Source organism: Nanorana parkeri, unplaced genomic scaffold (genome assembly GCF_000935625.1).
Source record: "Nanorana parkeri isolate BGI_ZX_2015 unplaced genomic scaffold, ASM93562v1 scaffold21, whole genome shotgun sequence".
Classification (NCBI taxonomy): domain Eukaryota; kingdom Metazoa; phylum Chordata; class Amphibia; order Anura; family Dicroglossidae; genus Nanorana; species Nanorana parkeri.
Genome location: NW_017306289.1, coordinates 3,180,484 through 3,196,138, shown reverse-complemented (window position 1 = coordinate 3,196,138; position 15,655 = coordinate 3,180,484). Strand labels below are relative to the sequence as shown.

At 38.7% G+C, this 15,655-nt stretch overlaps 1 protein-coding gene across 1 annotated transcript in view; it reads left to right on the top strand.

Moving 5' to 3' along the window:
• RASA3 (RAS p21 protein activator 3) overlaps nucleotides 1–15,655 on the top strand; it is a 187,907-nt gene that overhangs the window by 136,058 nt on the left and 36,194 nt on the right. The window contains exons 8-11 of the mRNA XM_018563032.1: nucleotides 410–486; nucleotides 3,579–3,683; nucleotides 8,253–8,406; nucleotides 14,452–14,600. Of these exons, the coding sequence (XP_018418534.1) occupies nucleotides 410–486; nucleotides 3,579–3,683; nucleotides 8,253–8,406; nucleotides 14,452–14,600 (485 nt within the window). The remainder of the gene's footprint in view (nucleotides 1–409; nucleotides 487–3,578; nucleotides 3,684–8,252; nucleotides 8,407–14,451; nucleotides 14,601–15,655) is intronic.

Genomic DNA, 15,655 nt, shown 5'->3' with positions numbered 1-15,655 from the left:
TGATGTGGTAGTTAGAATTTGTTTATTATACATTGATAAAATGTGCAGAATAAGCATCTGCTCTTGTAGATCAACTTCTTCCTGTCACCTATTTTGTGTTTACTTTTCTGACTCATTGGCATATGTGTTTGTGGAGTGGGTGGGGCATGGGACAAAAATATCTTAAGACAACAAACTTGTGTTACTACGTCTATGGACTTGGACTTTCCTGTTTAGAGCAAATGGATGGTTGCTTTTGGTTATAACACGTCTGTGACAAGTAAATTGTAATATTGTTGGTGTTTTGGAAATGTTCATGTTGATTATACTCAACCTTTAAGATTTTGAGGACCAGAATTATGTATTATTATCTGTAAATGTACTGGTTTTTTTTTATATATTTCATTTTCTTTATATTTATTTTTGCCAGGTGACCAAGCCAAGTAGTTACAATAAGAAGTCTCATTTTGAAATAGAAGAAGACGACGTAGACAAAATGGAGATTAGGTAATAAATAAATATATGTCATACAGTATTCAAGCTTTCTATGATGCACAGCCTGATCTTTCAGTTTTTCCATATTCATAATGAAAGCAACACAGATTCATCAAGGACATCCCCAGCCTGTGATTGGATAATGAAGCAATAACATACTGATAAGGCAGCTCCCTGCTCACTGTGTAATGTTGTAAAGCTTGATTGGCTTACAGTGTTGCTACTTTTTCTCCCAGTTTGAATCATGCTCTTCAGGGAACTGTAATAGAATAACAATGGACAAACTGAAGGACTATTTAAAATACATCTAAGGATTCTCTTAATAAATATATACCAATATTTGATGAGGCTGTTTTAAATCTGTATTCTTTTCTGCTTTAAGACAGACCCGAGACACCCACAATCTGTAGACTAAGAAATCACTGAGACCACGCTGTCCTTGATAGCTCCCGGTCTCATATAAATGATTAGGAACCAATCAGTGTCGTTCCTGATCAACTGAACACTTACAGTCAGCCAGTAATGCGGATCACATGAAGTCTGGTTACAAACATACCTGACGTTAAATGTTTGTTCCATTATCATCTTTTAACTAGCTGAGAATTGAGGGGTTTACAATCATAACCACCAATTGATCAATATTAGTATCTCTTTAGCTGTGGAACAGTCTTACAAAATAATGAGAAATTGTTTTATTTTACAGACAAATATAGTGATTATGCATAAATAAAGTCATTTCATTTGGTGCCTGGGTATTTGAAATTGACTTGGGTGGGCTACTACTACTTGGATGCATTTCATGTACTTCAAGGTACATTTTAGAATCACTAGTCTGTTCGCAAAACAGCCCTAATGTTTTTATTCAGTTGCCTTCATTTTCAAATATTCAGATCTAGTCAGATAAATATGGTAAAACCTTACTTTTATGGAATACAGTACTTTTGTAATTATAGTCACTTTATAAAGACCACTGAATAGTACTTGCCCTCCCTTTGCCAGAAATACATGTTGATTACATATAATCATATGCTCCATTTAAGTGCATAAAAAGTTGGCTTTGAAGTTCACTGGAGTAAAAAGTACTAGAACATTTCTTGGGTGGGTGGTAGCTTTGTTACATTTTATGGTATTGTTGAAAATATGTCCCAAAAGAAACACTTTGTACCATACAGCATATATCATCTATGCTGTCATTTCTTTTTTAGTCATATTAACTTTGTCTGTCATCAAGAATCTATGCAGCATATGGCTTGATTTTTCACAAATGTGCTTATTGTCATAAGGAAATTACCAGGTTTAATCAAAAGACCTAGAACAGTGTTATCTCCTGACTATGACTATCCACAGTTGACATAATCTATAAGAGAGGTGATGTCAAAGATTGGAACTTTGCCAGCCATCTGTGCTTGCGAGTTTGTACTTGAAGTATTTTATATGTCATGGTTTAAGCTCTTATTTCCCTATTATCAACAACTGTGCAGTGCATTAGAGTCAGATCTGAGTTATGAAATCTGTTATTTTGTTTTTCTTATTTCTCTAATGATGCACATAGAGGGTCATATCTTCGGGTGAACTTGAAATCCTCTCGCCTTCACTGACTTATGGAGAGCTCAGTTCTGTGCTACTCCACCTCAAAGTGAACCTGTTCCCAGACTTTGCACAATAAACTATTTAAAGATTTGCATATTATGAACAGGCAGTCCAAGCATTTTAAAAACACTTTTTTCAATAACGAGTCCAGATGAAACAAATATACATTATCCAGCAAAGCATTTCTTTACATTTTTTGCCCAAGCACTTACAGTCATCATGTTACTGCTGGCTCCAACTCTCTCAGCTCTCTTTCCCTGAACTTCCTGTCCAGTACAAGACCACAAGGGACAGCACAGTCTCCAGCAACTGTCCATCCACTAGTTTGGAACAGGGAGGAAGGAGGAGAGTGGAGCAGGGAGCATGGGGTATTGGCTTGCCATGCTTTGCCTGTGTGTTTATGGAGATACACAACTTACTAGCATTTACAAGGGTGGCTCCATAGTGCCCTGCAAGGGAAATTAGCCACCCTAACACAGGATATCGAGGCCAGTGCTCAGGACACCTGCTTTTTCTATAAGAAGTTAAACCTTTTAGAAATCAAGAAGCAGCATCCTTTCTAAATCATTTAATTAGCATCTAAAATGACTTAAAAACCTTTTGACTTTAATTTGACTTTAAAACAAGCCCTCATTAACCCCTTTAGCTATAATCATTGTGGATAGATTACTCTTCACGGTTCACAACAGAGGCACTGAAATCTTGGCTCTTTTCCTACTACTTCCTAGGACAATGGAAATGTTGCAACCTGCCAGACTTCTTATGTAAACTCATAGCCGATGCTTGCCACCTGTTACTGAAACCGTACTTCAGAGTCTTTGTTGTGACCTCTGAAGATCCTTGAGAATGAATTACTGTAGAGTACATACAACTGGATACGTCAGGGATAGCTTGTTTAAAGGTCTTTACTGCTGGTTAAGACTTTAATGTCCATTGTCTTGGTACAGGTGTTCTTTAAGTTGGTTTCCCGTGAAATTCCACATAATGTGTGGAGCGCTAAAAGATAGAATTTCCAATATTAACTTAATATCTCAAAATTATGGAAGAACCTCCTCCCACCCCCCAAAGAAAAAAATGATACAGTGCCACTGGCCCACAGAACACAAGTCTATTGTCCAAGTTACTGTATGTCTAACGCTAACTACCTTATTTAATATTGCAAGAGCAATGTGCAACATGCTTCAGTCTTTGGCATGACTCATCTCTCATTAGGGTCTGTGTCAACAGGCTTTTTTTTGTATCAGAATTGCTTCTGTCCCCATAGAAGTCTATGGGAATACAAAATCAGCTTAAAGCAGGTCACAAGGAGGTTACCTGCAGGTTAAATGCACCTGTTAACATATTCTGAATGATCTCAGGAGCATCACAAACACAGGCCCATATTGTGGCTAATATAAACAAAGGGCAGATGCAATGTGATTGGGTGCTACAATTTAAATAAATGTTTTCTCTCTCTGAAAATATAATTTGTTAAAATCAACTATGATGTTATTCATGTATTTTATTATTTGCAGAGTTGACCTGTGGAATGCAAGCAACTTAAAATTTGGAGATGAATTTCTTGGAGAGCTTAAAATTCCATTAAAGGTCCTACGACAATCCAGCTGCTATGATGCATGGTATTGCATTTTATTTCTGACATGATGTTTGTTTCCCAGAATTATGTTTTCACTTGACATAAGTCAAGCTTTTTTGTTTTCTTTGCCTTTTCTGTACGTTTAAACATGCAGTAAATCTGTAGCACAATTAGCTTTAGCAACTTGTAAGTTTAGACAAGGAGGCAAAGTAAGATATGAGTAGTTTAGTACACTAAAGATGCCCATACACCTTACGATTATCGGACGAAACTTTTCGTCCGATGATCGAACCGTCGTACGATTTTCCCCATCCTGCCCCGATTATCGAAAGGTTCAATCAGCGGTAGTTAAAAAAAACACCCGGACGACTTGCGGTAGTCGACCACAATTATTTTCGTATGCGCAGTGTTAATCGTACGACTTTTGACGGACGGAAACGCCACTAACCATGCGAACATCGTACGATCGACCAAAGTTTTCAAACATGCTTGACCGTCAAAAGTCGTATGATTGTACAGTACTATCGGTCGGGCACTCTATTCACACGTTACGATTGTCGTACGAATAGTCAATCGCATACGATTATAGATAGAATTTCCAATATTAACTTAATATCTCAAAATTATGGAAGAACCTCCTCCCACCCCCCAAAGAAAAAAATGATACAGTGCCACTGGCCCACAGAACACAAGTCTATTGTCCAAGTTACTGTATGTCTAACGCTAACTACCTTATTTAATATTGCAAGAGCAATGTGCAACATGCTTCAGTCTTTGGCATGACTCATCTCTCATTAGGGTCTGTGTCAACAGGCTTTTTTTTGTATCAGAATTGCTTCTGTCCCCATAGAAGTCTATGGGAATACAAAATCAGCTTAAAGCAGGTCACAAGGAGGTTACCTGCAGGTTAAATGCACCTGTTAACATATTCTGAATGATCTCAGGAGCATCACAAACACAGGCCCATATTGTGGCTAATATAAACAAAGGGCAGATGCAATGTGATTGGGTGCTACAATTTAAATAAATGTTTTCTCTCTCTGAAAATATAATTTGTTAAAATCAACTATGATGTTATTCATGTATTTTATTATTTGCAGAGTTGACCTGTGGAATGCAAGCAACTTAAAATTTGGAGATGAATTTCTTGGAGAGCTTAAAATTCCATTAAAGGTCCTACGACAATCCAGCTGCTATGATGCATGGTATTGCATTTTATTTCTGACATGATGTTTGTTTCCCAGAATTATGTTTTCACTTGACATAAGTCAAGCTTTTTTGTTTTCTTTGCCTTTTCTGTACGTTTAAACATGCAGTAAATCTGTAGCACAATTAGCTTTAGCAACTTGTAAGTTTAGACAAGGAGGCAAAGTAAGATATGAGTAGTTTAGTACACTAAAGATGCCCATACACCTTACGATTATCGGACGAAACTTTTCGTCCGATGATCGAACCGTCGTACGATTTTCCCCATCCTGCCCCGATTATCGAAAGGTTCAATCAGCGGTAGTTAAAAAAAACACCCGGACGACTTGCGGTAGTCGACCACAATTATTTTCGTATGCGCAGTGTTAATCGTACGACTTTTGACGGACGGAAACGCCACTAACCATGCGAACATCGTACGATCGACCAAAGTTTTCAAACATGCTTGACCGTCAAAAGTCGTATGATTGTACAGTACTATCGGTCGGGCACTCTATTCACACGTTACGATTGTCGTACGAATAGTCAATCGCATACGATTATCGTACGATAATCGTAAGGTGTATGGGCACCTTTAGGGGGATATCTGTGAAGAAGGCACTATAACATTCACCAACCATTCACTACAGGTGTATCATAGTGAATATGCTTCAAGTTACAGTGATCGAATCACCTGCAGTGTAAATGTTTGGTAAATGTCACATTTGCACTTCAAGGGAATCATTTTATTAAAGGCTGTCAAATTGTCACACTGTTAATGAAAGTGACATTTGCCAAATACCCACAGCAAGTGAATCTTCCTGGAGCATGAGTTTTAAATTATAAGGATTGATTGATTAACCACCTGCTGGCTGTCACATTTACTGCTTTATAAATACACCTCTGCGTGTTAAATCAGTTAAGAGAAAGAATAGTCAGATCACGTAATAAAATGTAGGTAGGACAATCTTGTTATATAAAGGGATAACTTGTGGTTATGTATTGTTCGCTAGATATATACTGTATACAAGTGTATGTGTGTGTGTGTCTATATATATTTACATATACACATACTGTATACAGTTATAGTTCTATCTACATAATCTTGATATATATTCTAAAATTATAGAAATTATAATATATAATGTATATTTACATATATTATACAAAATACATTGGGTTACTATACATGTAGGGGAATTTATCAAAACTGGAGCAGACAAAGTCTGGAGCAGTTGTGCACGGTGACCAATCAGCTTCTCTCTTTCATTTTCAAATCTTAACTGACCAAACTAAAGAGAGAAGCTGATTGGTACCCATGCACAACTGCTCCAGTTTTGATAAATTCCCCCCATGGTATTGAGGTATTTAGCATTCACGTCATACCCAACCTCTATCTGAATCCTGTGGCCATCATATCACATTGGGGGGTGAATGCCTGCATCCTCTAAATTAGAAGACATTGAGATTACCTTGCAACTTTCTAAGGAGGTGTCTGGTATGATATATAAAACCTTACAACCTTTATGGCATATACACGTGCATATATTTTACTGTGGGAAAACCTGGTGCATGTCATAACTCAATTCATTTCTGTGAGGGTTGGTTCGTCCTTCATTTTTAATAATGTGTGCTGAATAAAACGTGTTATAAATCCACTTGTGGGAAACCTGTGCTGAGTGAAGATCGAGGCTATCATTGCTGACCTCTTTCTAAAAGTGCTAGGTGCCTGGCTGTCACTAGCCTCAATACTTTGAGTCACTTAACCAGAACAAGCATAAAGCAGGGAAGAGGAGAGTCTGAATTTTTCATCTGCATTCTTGTTCTGGGTGAGCGGCTCAGAAAAAAAGGAGGCCTCTGGATAGACAGCAGATAACTGCTATCGACACCCTGTCACCAATTTAAATGCAGTAAACAAAAATCAAGTATTTGAAATGCTTACTTGCAGCCTTTTTCATAAACAAACTTTTATTCACTTGGAATGTGTCTTTACATTTTTTTTTAGCATATTTGACTTCTAGAAGAGTTAATTCCCTTGCACAGCCAATTCTCTCTTTGCATGTATTGCCCTTTCCTCTTCTAGGTAGTGTATAAATAATCCCAGTGCTGTCCCAGCTCTTCCACCCTATCCCTCACCTCCCCACATAATCTTTTTTTGAAGGTATGGGAGAGGACCAAAAGGGAATACTATTGAATGTTGCATAGGTGACAGTTATGAGTGTGCTGGGGGAGGCGTTCATAACATGCATAAAATACATTAAATGCAGTCATAAATTAAAGCGAAGATTGTTTTTGAAATGAATGGTCTGGCGAGAGGGTCTCTTAAATGCATGTTCACAGATGAGAAAGGGCTCTAAAGGGCGCAAGAAGTGAGCCTTAAAGTGGTTATAAACCCTCCCGTTTTTTTGCCTATATCTACTGCTATCAAGCAGTAGAAGGCAAAAAGTAAAAAACAAAAAACCCTTTAACAGCGCTTAACACTTACCTTGTTTCGACTGCGCGCTCCCGTCCGAGAAAACGAAACTGCTCCGGCGGCCTCAAAGCATCTCGAGGCGGGCGCATGCGCAGTTCGGACACAAGGTAAGTCTATGGACGTGTGCACCCGCATGCAGACACCGCTGTATCAAAAGTGCCTGCTAATTGAAGGAGCAGCAGCTTTTACAAAAGTGGATGATACAATAGCTGCTCTTTTCCTTACTTTATGATTGGGATGCAATTAAAGCACAATAGAAAACCCTTTCCAATGTTCACTTAGCAGTGTGTAGACATGTCAGGAGCTGTTGGAGTGGAAACAGTACACAGTACACCCAGGTGACGATTCGTTTTATCATTTTCAATAAAACCTTCCACTAGTTATGTACCTTTGCTCCTGGGCATGCTTAGTATCTCTAATACCTTGATATTTTTCATTGATTCAGATGGCTTGCGCGTGTTCCTGCTTGTGCTTATACTATATAGCAGTTGTAAAGGACACCTCAATGTGAGACGCCAACATTCCAGTTTTCCTAGAGCAGGACACCATGTAATTCTCTAATTAATCTTACTACAGTAGCTCAGGCTGCTCCCTAAATATAGATCAGACAGTGACGAAGATTTCTATTTGCTTCCTATTTGCAGATTATGTAATTCTTTTTTTGTCAGAAATTGTTATTGGGTGTAACCAGTATGCGTCACTCAATACAGATGCTGTAGATAAATTACAGACAGATAAATATCAAACTGCATTAAACTGTATCCATCCATAGATGTTATTTCAGGATCTTATTTTAGGTTTCACGATCACTGTATATTTAGCATTTATTAGTGCTGTATGGTGCTGGTTGGAATAAATTCATTGTCCTACAAATATCTTTTTGCAGAAGTAGCTCCTTCAATATTCGCCAGTTTTGAGATTTAAAAAAATAAATTTCCTTCTTTAATCCTTCAGGTACCTGCTTCAACCAAGAGACAATGGCAAATCGGGAAAGCCAGAGGATCTGGGGTCATTAAGGTTAAATGTGGTTTACACAGAAGATCATGTGTTTTCTAGTGAATACTACAACCCCCTCCGAGACCTTTTGTTAAAATCTGGTGATGTTGAGGTAAGATAGATTTTAATTGTAGATAGATTGATAGATTTGATATTGATAGATAGATAGATAGATTGATATTTTTAATTGATAGATTTCTATGTGTAAAGGAGCATGGGGTGAAATAAGGTGAATTTGGAACATGAGTGATCTATACCAACAACTTTTTAAAATTGTTATTCCTATTGAAAAATTGTCCATTGTACGCTAGCAGAGCTGTGCTCCCTGCCTTTCACTGGTATTCCACTGTCATGTGGCGTTGTCTCTATACTCTTCAGAGAAACAGAAAACTGTCCAAACGTTCCAGCATGCCTTTTTTATTTTGCCTGGCAATGGAACTTCATATTTATATGTCAACACCATTAAAGCTCAACTCCGAAAAGGAAATGAAAACAACTCCATGAGTGTAGTGATGGAAACAGAAAGTGCATTCAAAGAAGCACATACAGCAATAAGAGTACCTTGATGCTTAACCTTTTGTAGCGCAAACCACACCAACATTCTTGGACTTTATTTTCTCATAAGGATAGCTGAAGTAACGTGTATATACAGACATGGACACATTTGTTGCTACCCTAGAACTCATTGAAACAATGCTTTATTCCTCCTGAAAAATGATGAAATGAAAAACAATTGTCTCTTGTATACTTGCATGTCTTTGGTATGTTATAGAAGAAAGCAAAGAAAGTGTGAAAAGAGATAAATTATTTCTTATTCTGCAAATAATTTCTAAAATGGCCTGGGCAGATTTGTTAGTACCCCAAGAAAAGGTTATATATAACTGGATCATAGTGATGTTTCAAACTAAGTGTAGTCACTCTGCTGTTTGGTATCATCCTGTGTACTACAGTCAACACAGAGGACGTAAAGGAGAGATTTGTCAAACAAAAATTTGACCAGCATGGTAGAAGTTTTATCCATCTCTAAGTAGCCTAATATTCCTGTGACTACTGTTAAGAAGTTTAGTGTCCATGGAAGTGTAGGATGTCGCCATAAGAGGAAAACCAACCCCAGTTTGAACAGAAGGATAATGACAAAGATAGACAAAAAGGAAAAATAAAAACTTCCAAAGAGATACAAGCTGAACTTCAAGGTCATGGTACATCAGTACCTTTCGTCTGATCGCACCATTCGTCACTTTTGGAATGGCAGTGGGCTCAAAGGAAGGAGGCCCAGGAGATTGAAAGAAAAACAAAAATACAGACTGGAATGTGCTTATTGACAAGCTGCAGTGCTCCTGGAAGAATGTCCTTTGGACAAATGATAAAAGATAGAAATCACCAGCACTCAGTAGATGATGTTCAAAAAACAATAACGTCCATTTATTCGGACCAAACGTCACACATGTCACAGTATCCAACGTTTCGGGGCCACGCAAGGTCCCTTCATCAGGGCGGAAATGTGATGCACTTTGGACAGATGAGACAAAAGGAGCATTTTGGTATTTTTGACGTTTTCAAAGAAAAGAATGCTGTACTTACTGTGCAACATGTAGGGGGCTTGATTGCTGCATCTGGCACTGGGTGCCTTGAAACGGTGCAGGGCACACTAAAATCTCAAGACTATAAAAGAATTCTGGAGCGAAACATACTGCCCAGTGTCTGAAAGCTCTGTCTCAGTCACAGATTATGGGTCTTCTAACAGGGTAATGACCCAAAACACTGTTAAAAGTGCCCAACAGTGACTAAGAAGAAAACATTGAACTACTCTGAAGTGGTTTTCTTTAAGCCCTGATCTGGATCCTATCGAACAATTTTGGAAAGAACTGAAACATGCAGTCTTGAGAAGGCACCATTCAAACCTTAGACAGCTGAAGCAGTTTGCTCAAGAAGAGTGGGTCGAACTAGCTGTTGGCAGATGCAGAAGTCTTATTAAGAGCAACAGATTTTGCTTGTTGATGGTCGCCTCTCAAGGCTGCGCAACACTGGTCTACAAGGAGAAAGCATCGGAAATGAAAGTAGCTACACTTTACCAGAATTGGGTCACAGATTAAGTCCTGAGTATTAATTGGCTCCAGTTTTCAAGATACACCTTCAGGTCAAATTTACATCAAAATATTTCAAGATTACGAGGGGGATGTGCGATTATGCTCCATAACATTTCTGAAAAATGTGATATAGCAATGAGAATGGTTCCACACCAATCATTATACATTTATCTTTTTATTGATACCAATAACATAACTTTCCATTCATTTATTGTTTTTTCATGTAACATTCTCATGCTTTTTGCATACCATTGGGACTGCGAAAGGCATGGACTTTTTCTTCTTGTTTAGCCAATGAAGCAGATAAGTTGCACATGTAATGCAACAATAATGAGGGGCCCAACTCTTGTCCTGATCCCCTATTTTGCATCCAAAATATAGGTGGTATGCCTTTTTTACTACTGCTATCATACTGCACTTTTGAGATGCAAATGCAAAAGTTATCTGCATTGTTTACACAGTTTCGGGGCATCTTGGCATCTGGGGGAAAATATCATGCAACTGTTCATTGGAAATGTTAGGCAATTACAATTTCACAAGCCACCAGATGTTACTGTATGATGCGTAGATCTGACCAAGACAAATGTTCCTTGCAATAAAAGAACAATAAATTACAGTTAGATAATAATCTTTAGTCTCAAAGTGAAGATAAATGTATACACTTCCATGTGGTACCATTTTCATTGATCTATCATACTTTATCGAGATGTTATGAGGCATCATGATCATCAGACACCTCCGTCCCTTGTAGGCAAATATACTCGCCTGTGTATAAATCTTTATTGTGAAATATCTTGAAAACTTTAGCCAACCAGCACTTTTTTTCTAATACATCTAATCAAATTATGTAAGAATTAACACATTTTATCTCAGAGGCCGATAATTTCCCAAACTTTGTAGAAATTATCTACATTATCTCAATTTTTTATTTTAAAAAATGGCATTTTTGTCCATGCCATTTGCATTTGTTTTTTTACTTGTTGAATCAAATGTTAACTACATTAAAGGTGTTAAAAAAAATTCACACTCGTTTCCTATACTGGGGCAACCCTGCTGTCTGCATTTCTTAGCTGTAAAATAGTAACCATCAGCCATTACAATTGAATCCAGCCAATGGAATTTTTTTCCCAGGAAGACTCAGCCAGAAGGTGTCTGGATCCCTTTTCTTTTTTTATCACAAAACAAAGCTACTATATATTTGATTGACAGCCTTGATGAACCATACTCGAATGTCAACCCAATGCAGTTTGTAGTCTTTTTCACCTCTTTCTCCATTTGTTTCTATATTTACAATACTGTGCATACTGGTTTATTCAAATGCGTGCTTGAACTTTTTACATTCACATGCATGTGTTTATTGTTAAAGTGCATAGATAAACAATATATAAAGAAAACTTTATTGTTTAAATAGAACGGGCAAACGTTTTCTGATATATTTGTGTGAGCATTTTTCTCAGAACAGCTGAACAATGCTTTTTAGTACTTCAATGACTGTTTTTTCTCCTAAATGTGTAAGAAATAGGGTGTTGGCTGTCTTCTTCTGACCCTATATCCGCTAAAAGGTGACTATTGTGGTTTCTAAACTGATTGAATCTTGTGATGAGCAGGAAAAGAAACAGTTACATCTTCATGTGTGAAATTGACACACCCTGGTCTTCCTTAACAAAAAAAACAAAAAAAAGTGGTTAAGGAAACAAATGATGATGTATTTTGTCATAGTGCTGGTATTAGTTTACTACAACATGCCACTTTATTGGAATAATGCCAAGTGAAGATTAAAACAAAAAATGGCTCTTGTACTGAGACAGTAGGATTCATTTACTAAAGGAGTTAGTAAGGTCATGTAGTCATGTGTGAAATAAATGTTTTTGTTACTTTCCCTTGATTGGGTATTCAAAGTCAACCTAGCTTAGCTGTATTTACTCCTTTAGTAACTCAACCCCTTGGACTAGGGTTGCTCTCACACTGCAAGGGTTAAGTGCTCGCTTTCATCTAGGGACAAAAATAAAAATGTTAGACTCACCTGAACCTCACAGTCAGCTTGCTGCTAGACTGGTCCCCACAGCCTCTCTCGCCCTCTACTCCACCGGTCTAAGGTCCTGTGAATCATCACGTCCTGTAAAGTGTATAGGATGTGAGGATGCCGAGGGACATTCAATCGCTGGAGCGGAGTACATCGGCTGTAGGGACCGGTCTAACAGCCACCCAGCTGTGAGATTCAGGTGAGTACAACTTTTTTTGCCTTTTTCCCTAGAAGAAAATGAGCACTTAACCCTTGCAGTGGGTAGCCCCACTTGGGTTAAAAATATAATTCTGCCCGGCGTTCTTCTTTAAATACTGCAGTTCACCAACTGCAGTACATATCTGCTATGTTGGGCTGTGGGCATGTAGTTATCATCTGGCCCTGATTAGAGCTTGTCTCATAGGAACTATATCAGGAAACTAAACCCTGTTAGCCAAAATCTCCTTGCTCTAAAATAAAGTGACACAGAAAGTGTACATGTGACCCTAACCTAATAAATGTTCTAGCAGTCTCCCAGACAATGTGTAGCTTTGTTCATACGTTCATGTTGAGTTAGTATAATCTAATTTACATTTGCTGCTTATGTCATCTGTGTCGTCTTTAGTTTTAATTGATCTCCTTAGTTTGGCAGCAGTAGAAAGCAAAATCACATACTTGGGGGTCTCGATATAGGGCTTCCTGTTCCTGATATAACCATTTGTCTTCATCATGGTATAAAAATGTTTTTCAGAAACTTTAAAAGAGACCTCTACCTAAGGCTCTCACTATTTGCAGAAGAGTAAAACTATATTTAGCATTGCAGCCAAGTCTGTTTGTGCTAATTAGGGATGCACCGATACCGTTTTTTCGGTATTGAGTACGATTACCGATATTTATCTTTCCGTACTTGCCGATACCGAGTACCAGTACCAGTACTTCCACTAGCATGGAGCCAGCTTCCTGGGCAATCAGGAAGCCGGGCGGCATGTCATTACTCGCGGCCTGGCTTCTTCATTGCCAGAGAAGCCAGCTCCATGCTGCTTGTCCGACTCCATGCTGATCGGTTCATCCCTAGTGCTAATGATGTAGCCTTACACATTGGCACATTTGTCACAAACGCGTTCCTTCACACCAGTGGTTCTCAACCTTTCTAGGGCCGGGATCCCTTGGTAACATTTGCCAAGTTGTGGTGACCCCCAACTGAGCACTGGACTCAGGATTTTGTAACACATTGGACTCAGGACTTAGTAACTACAAAAATTTAAAAACTCTCCCTGGCGCCCCGGGAGCCCCCCTGCTCCCGGCCCCCCAGGAGAGAAGCACTGCTGTGTCTTTTTTTCCTTATTCTGACACGAGCGATCTCAGAATAGAGGAAAAAAAAAAAAGAATTGTCCCATTCAAAAGCATTTTCGGCTTTCAGCACGGCTCAGCGCTCGACTGAGCCGCTCGACCGTGATCGGGAGCTGTACGGGCTATTGTGAATAGCCCGTACAGCACCCCCTTGGTTCTCCTGAACCGAAGGGGTCCTGGTGCCGAAGCTAGCCGAAGGATCGGCCGAAGCTACAGCCAGATCCTACGGCAGCTTTGTGAATAGACCCCTTAGTAACGCACTGGACTCAGGACTTAGTAACGCACTGGACTCAGGACTTAGTAACGCACTGGACTCAGAACTTAGTAATGCACTGGACTTAGAACTTAGTAACGCACTGGACTCTGGACTTAGTAACGCACTGAAGAAATTCTGAAAGATCTTTTTTTCCCCTGAGACTGGCATATATGAGTACTTTGTTGAAACTTGCTATTTTTGGAGCAGATTTAGATTATGACAACTTCCGAGCATAGAAATTTAGAAATGTCAGGTTAGCATTTACCACATGTGTGTATGTGTTTATTTTGGCAGTTGTGTAAATGTAACATCTTTGTATATGTGTTCTGTTTTAAATAGGAGCATTAACAATTTAAACAGGAAAACGTGCTTGACCCTGTCATGTAATGTCAACTGTGTGACCTAATGACGTGATAGTCACAAACTGTGAATGTTCTAATCTGTGATATCTCCTCTCCCCAGCCTGTTTCAGCATCTGCTGCACATGTGTTGGGTGAAGTGTGCAGAGAAAAACAGGAAGCTGCAATACCTCTGGTGCGACTCTTTTTACATTATGTGAAGATTGTGCCATTCATCAGCGCAATAGCAAATGCTGAAGTGAAGAGAACGCAGTGAGTGTCCACTTTGTTTTCTGTAGAATTAAAGAACCTTGAATGTTAACACCTAACTAAATATGTGGCAACTCTGATACATCTTTTAAGTGCACCTGCCACTTTGTTGCAGATCATATGCTAAAAAATAGACATGTGTGATTTTTTCGGAAAGATCCGTTATCCGGACGAATTTTTGGAAATTCGTACATTCGGATGCATCCGAATTTCCAAATGACAGAAATAACGAATGCAAACAAATACAGAATGTAAGCAAAATTTTACCAAAAATTGCGGATGCATCCGAATTTCTATCCCGAATGCAGTTTTATTGTGTTAAGCATCAACTTTCCCAAAAAAATAAAAAATTTGTTAACGGTAGTATGTACGAAGTTTAGTTATGAACAAATTTTCGGTGCAGCAAAGTGACATTAGACAAAAGAAAAACTTTTTTTTTTTTAGAAGAGAAAAAAAAAGGTGTGAAGTTCCCCCCCCAATTTATACCAGAACCTTTAAGTCTGTTAGGAATGTTAGGAGGGACCCCCGAAGTTAAAAATAAAGTAAATGTAAAAAAAAAAACACCACACATTTTGAAAAGGTCCTTTAATTGGAAAAAAAAACAGCCAGTTTTGACAATTCCTTTAAATAAAAAATAAAATGGATCCATCAATGTAATCCAGCGCCAATCACAATGAACGACGCCCGCTGCCTCGCCGAACCCAACGAAGACTTGCCGCTAAATGACCCCTGCGGCCAGAATGTAAACAAATGGTAGAGCAAGCTGTGACGTCACAGAGCTTGTTCTGCCCATTTGACATTCTGAGCTGTCATAGAACACAATAGCATGCTATTTGTGAGCTCCCGAATGCCATTCGGGTCTACTATTCCTACGACACCTTAGCTCCCAGACCCAAATGGCATTCTCCCGAATGCAATTGTGTTCTATGGCAGCTCAGAATGTCAAATGCGCGGAGCAAGCCCTGTGATGTCACGGCTCGCCCCACCCATTTGTTTACATTCTGGCCGGAGCTGTCATTTTGTGGCGAGTCTTCGTCGGGTTCGGATGGGTCGGCATG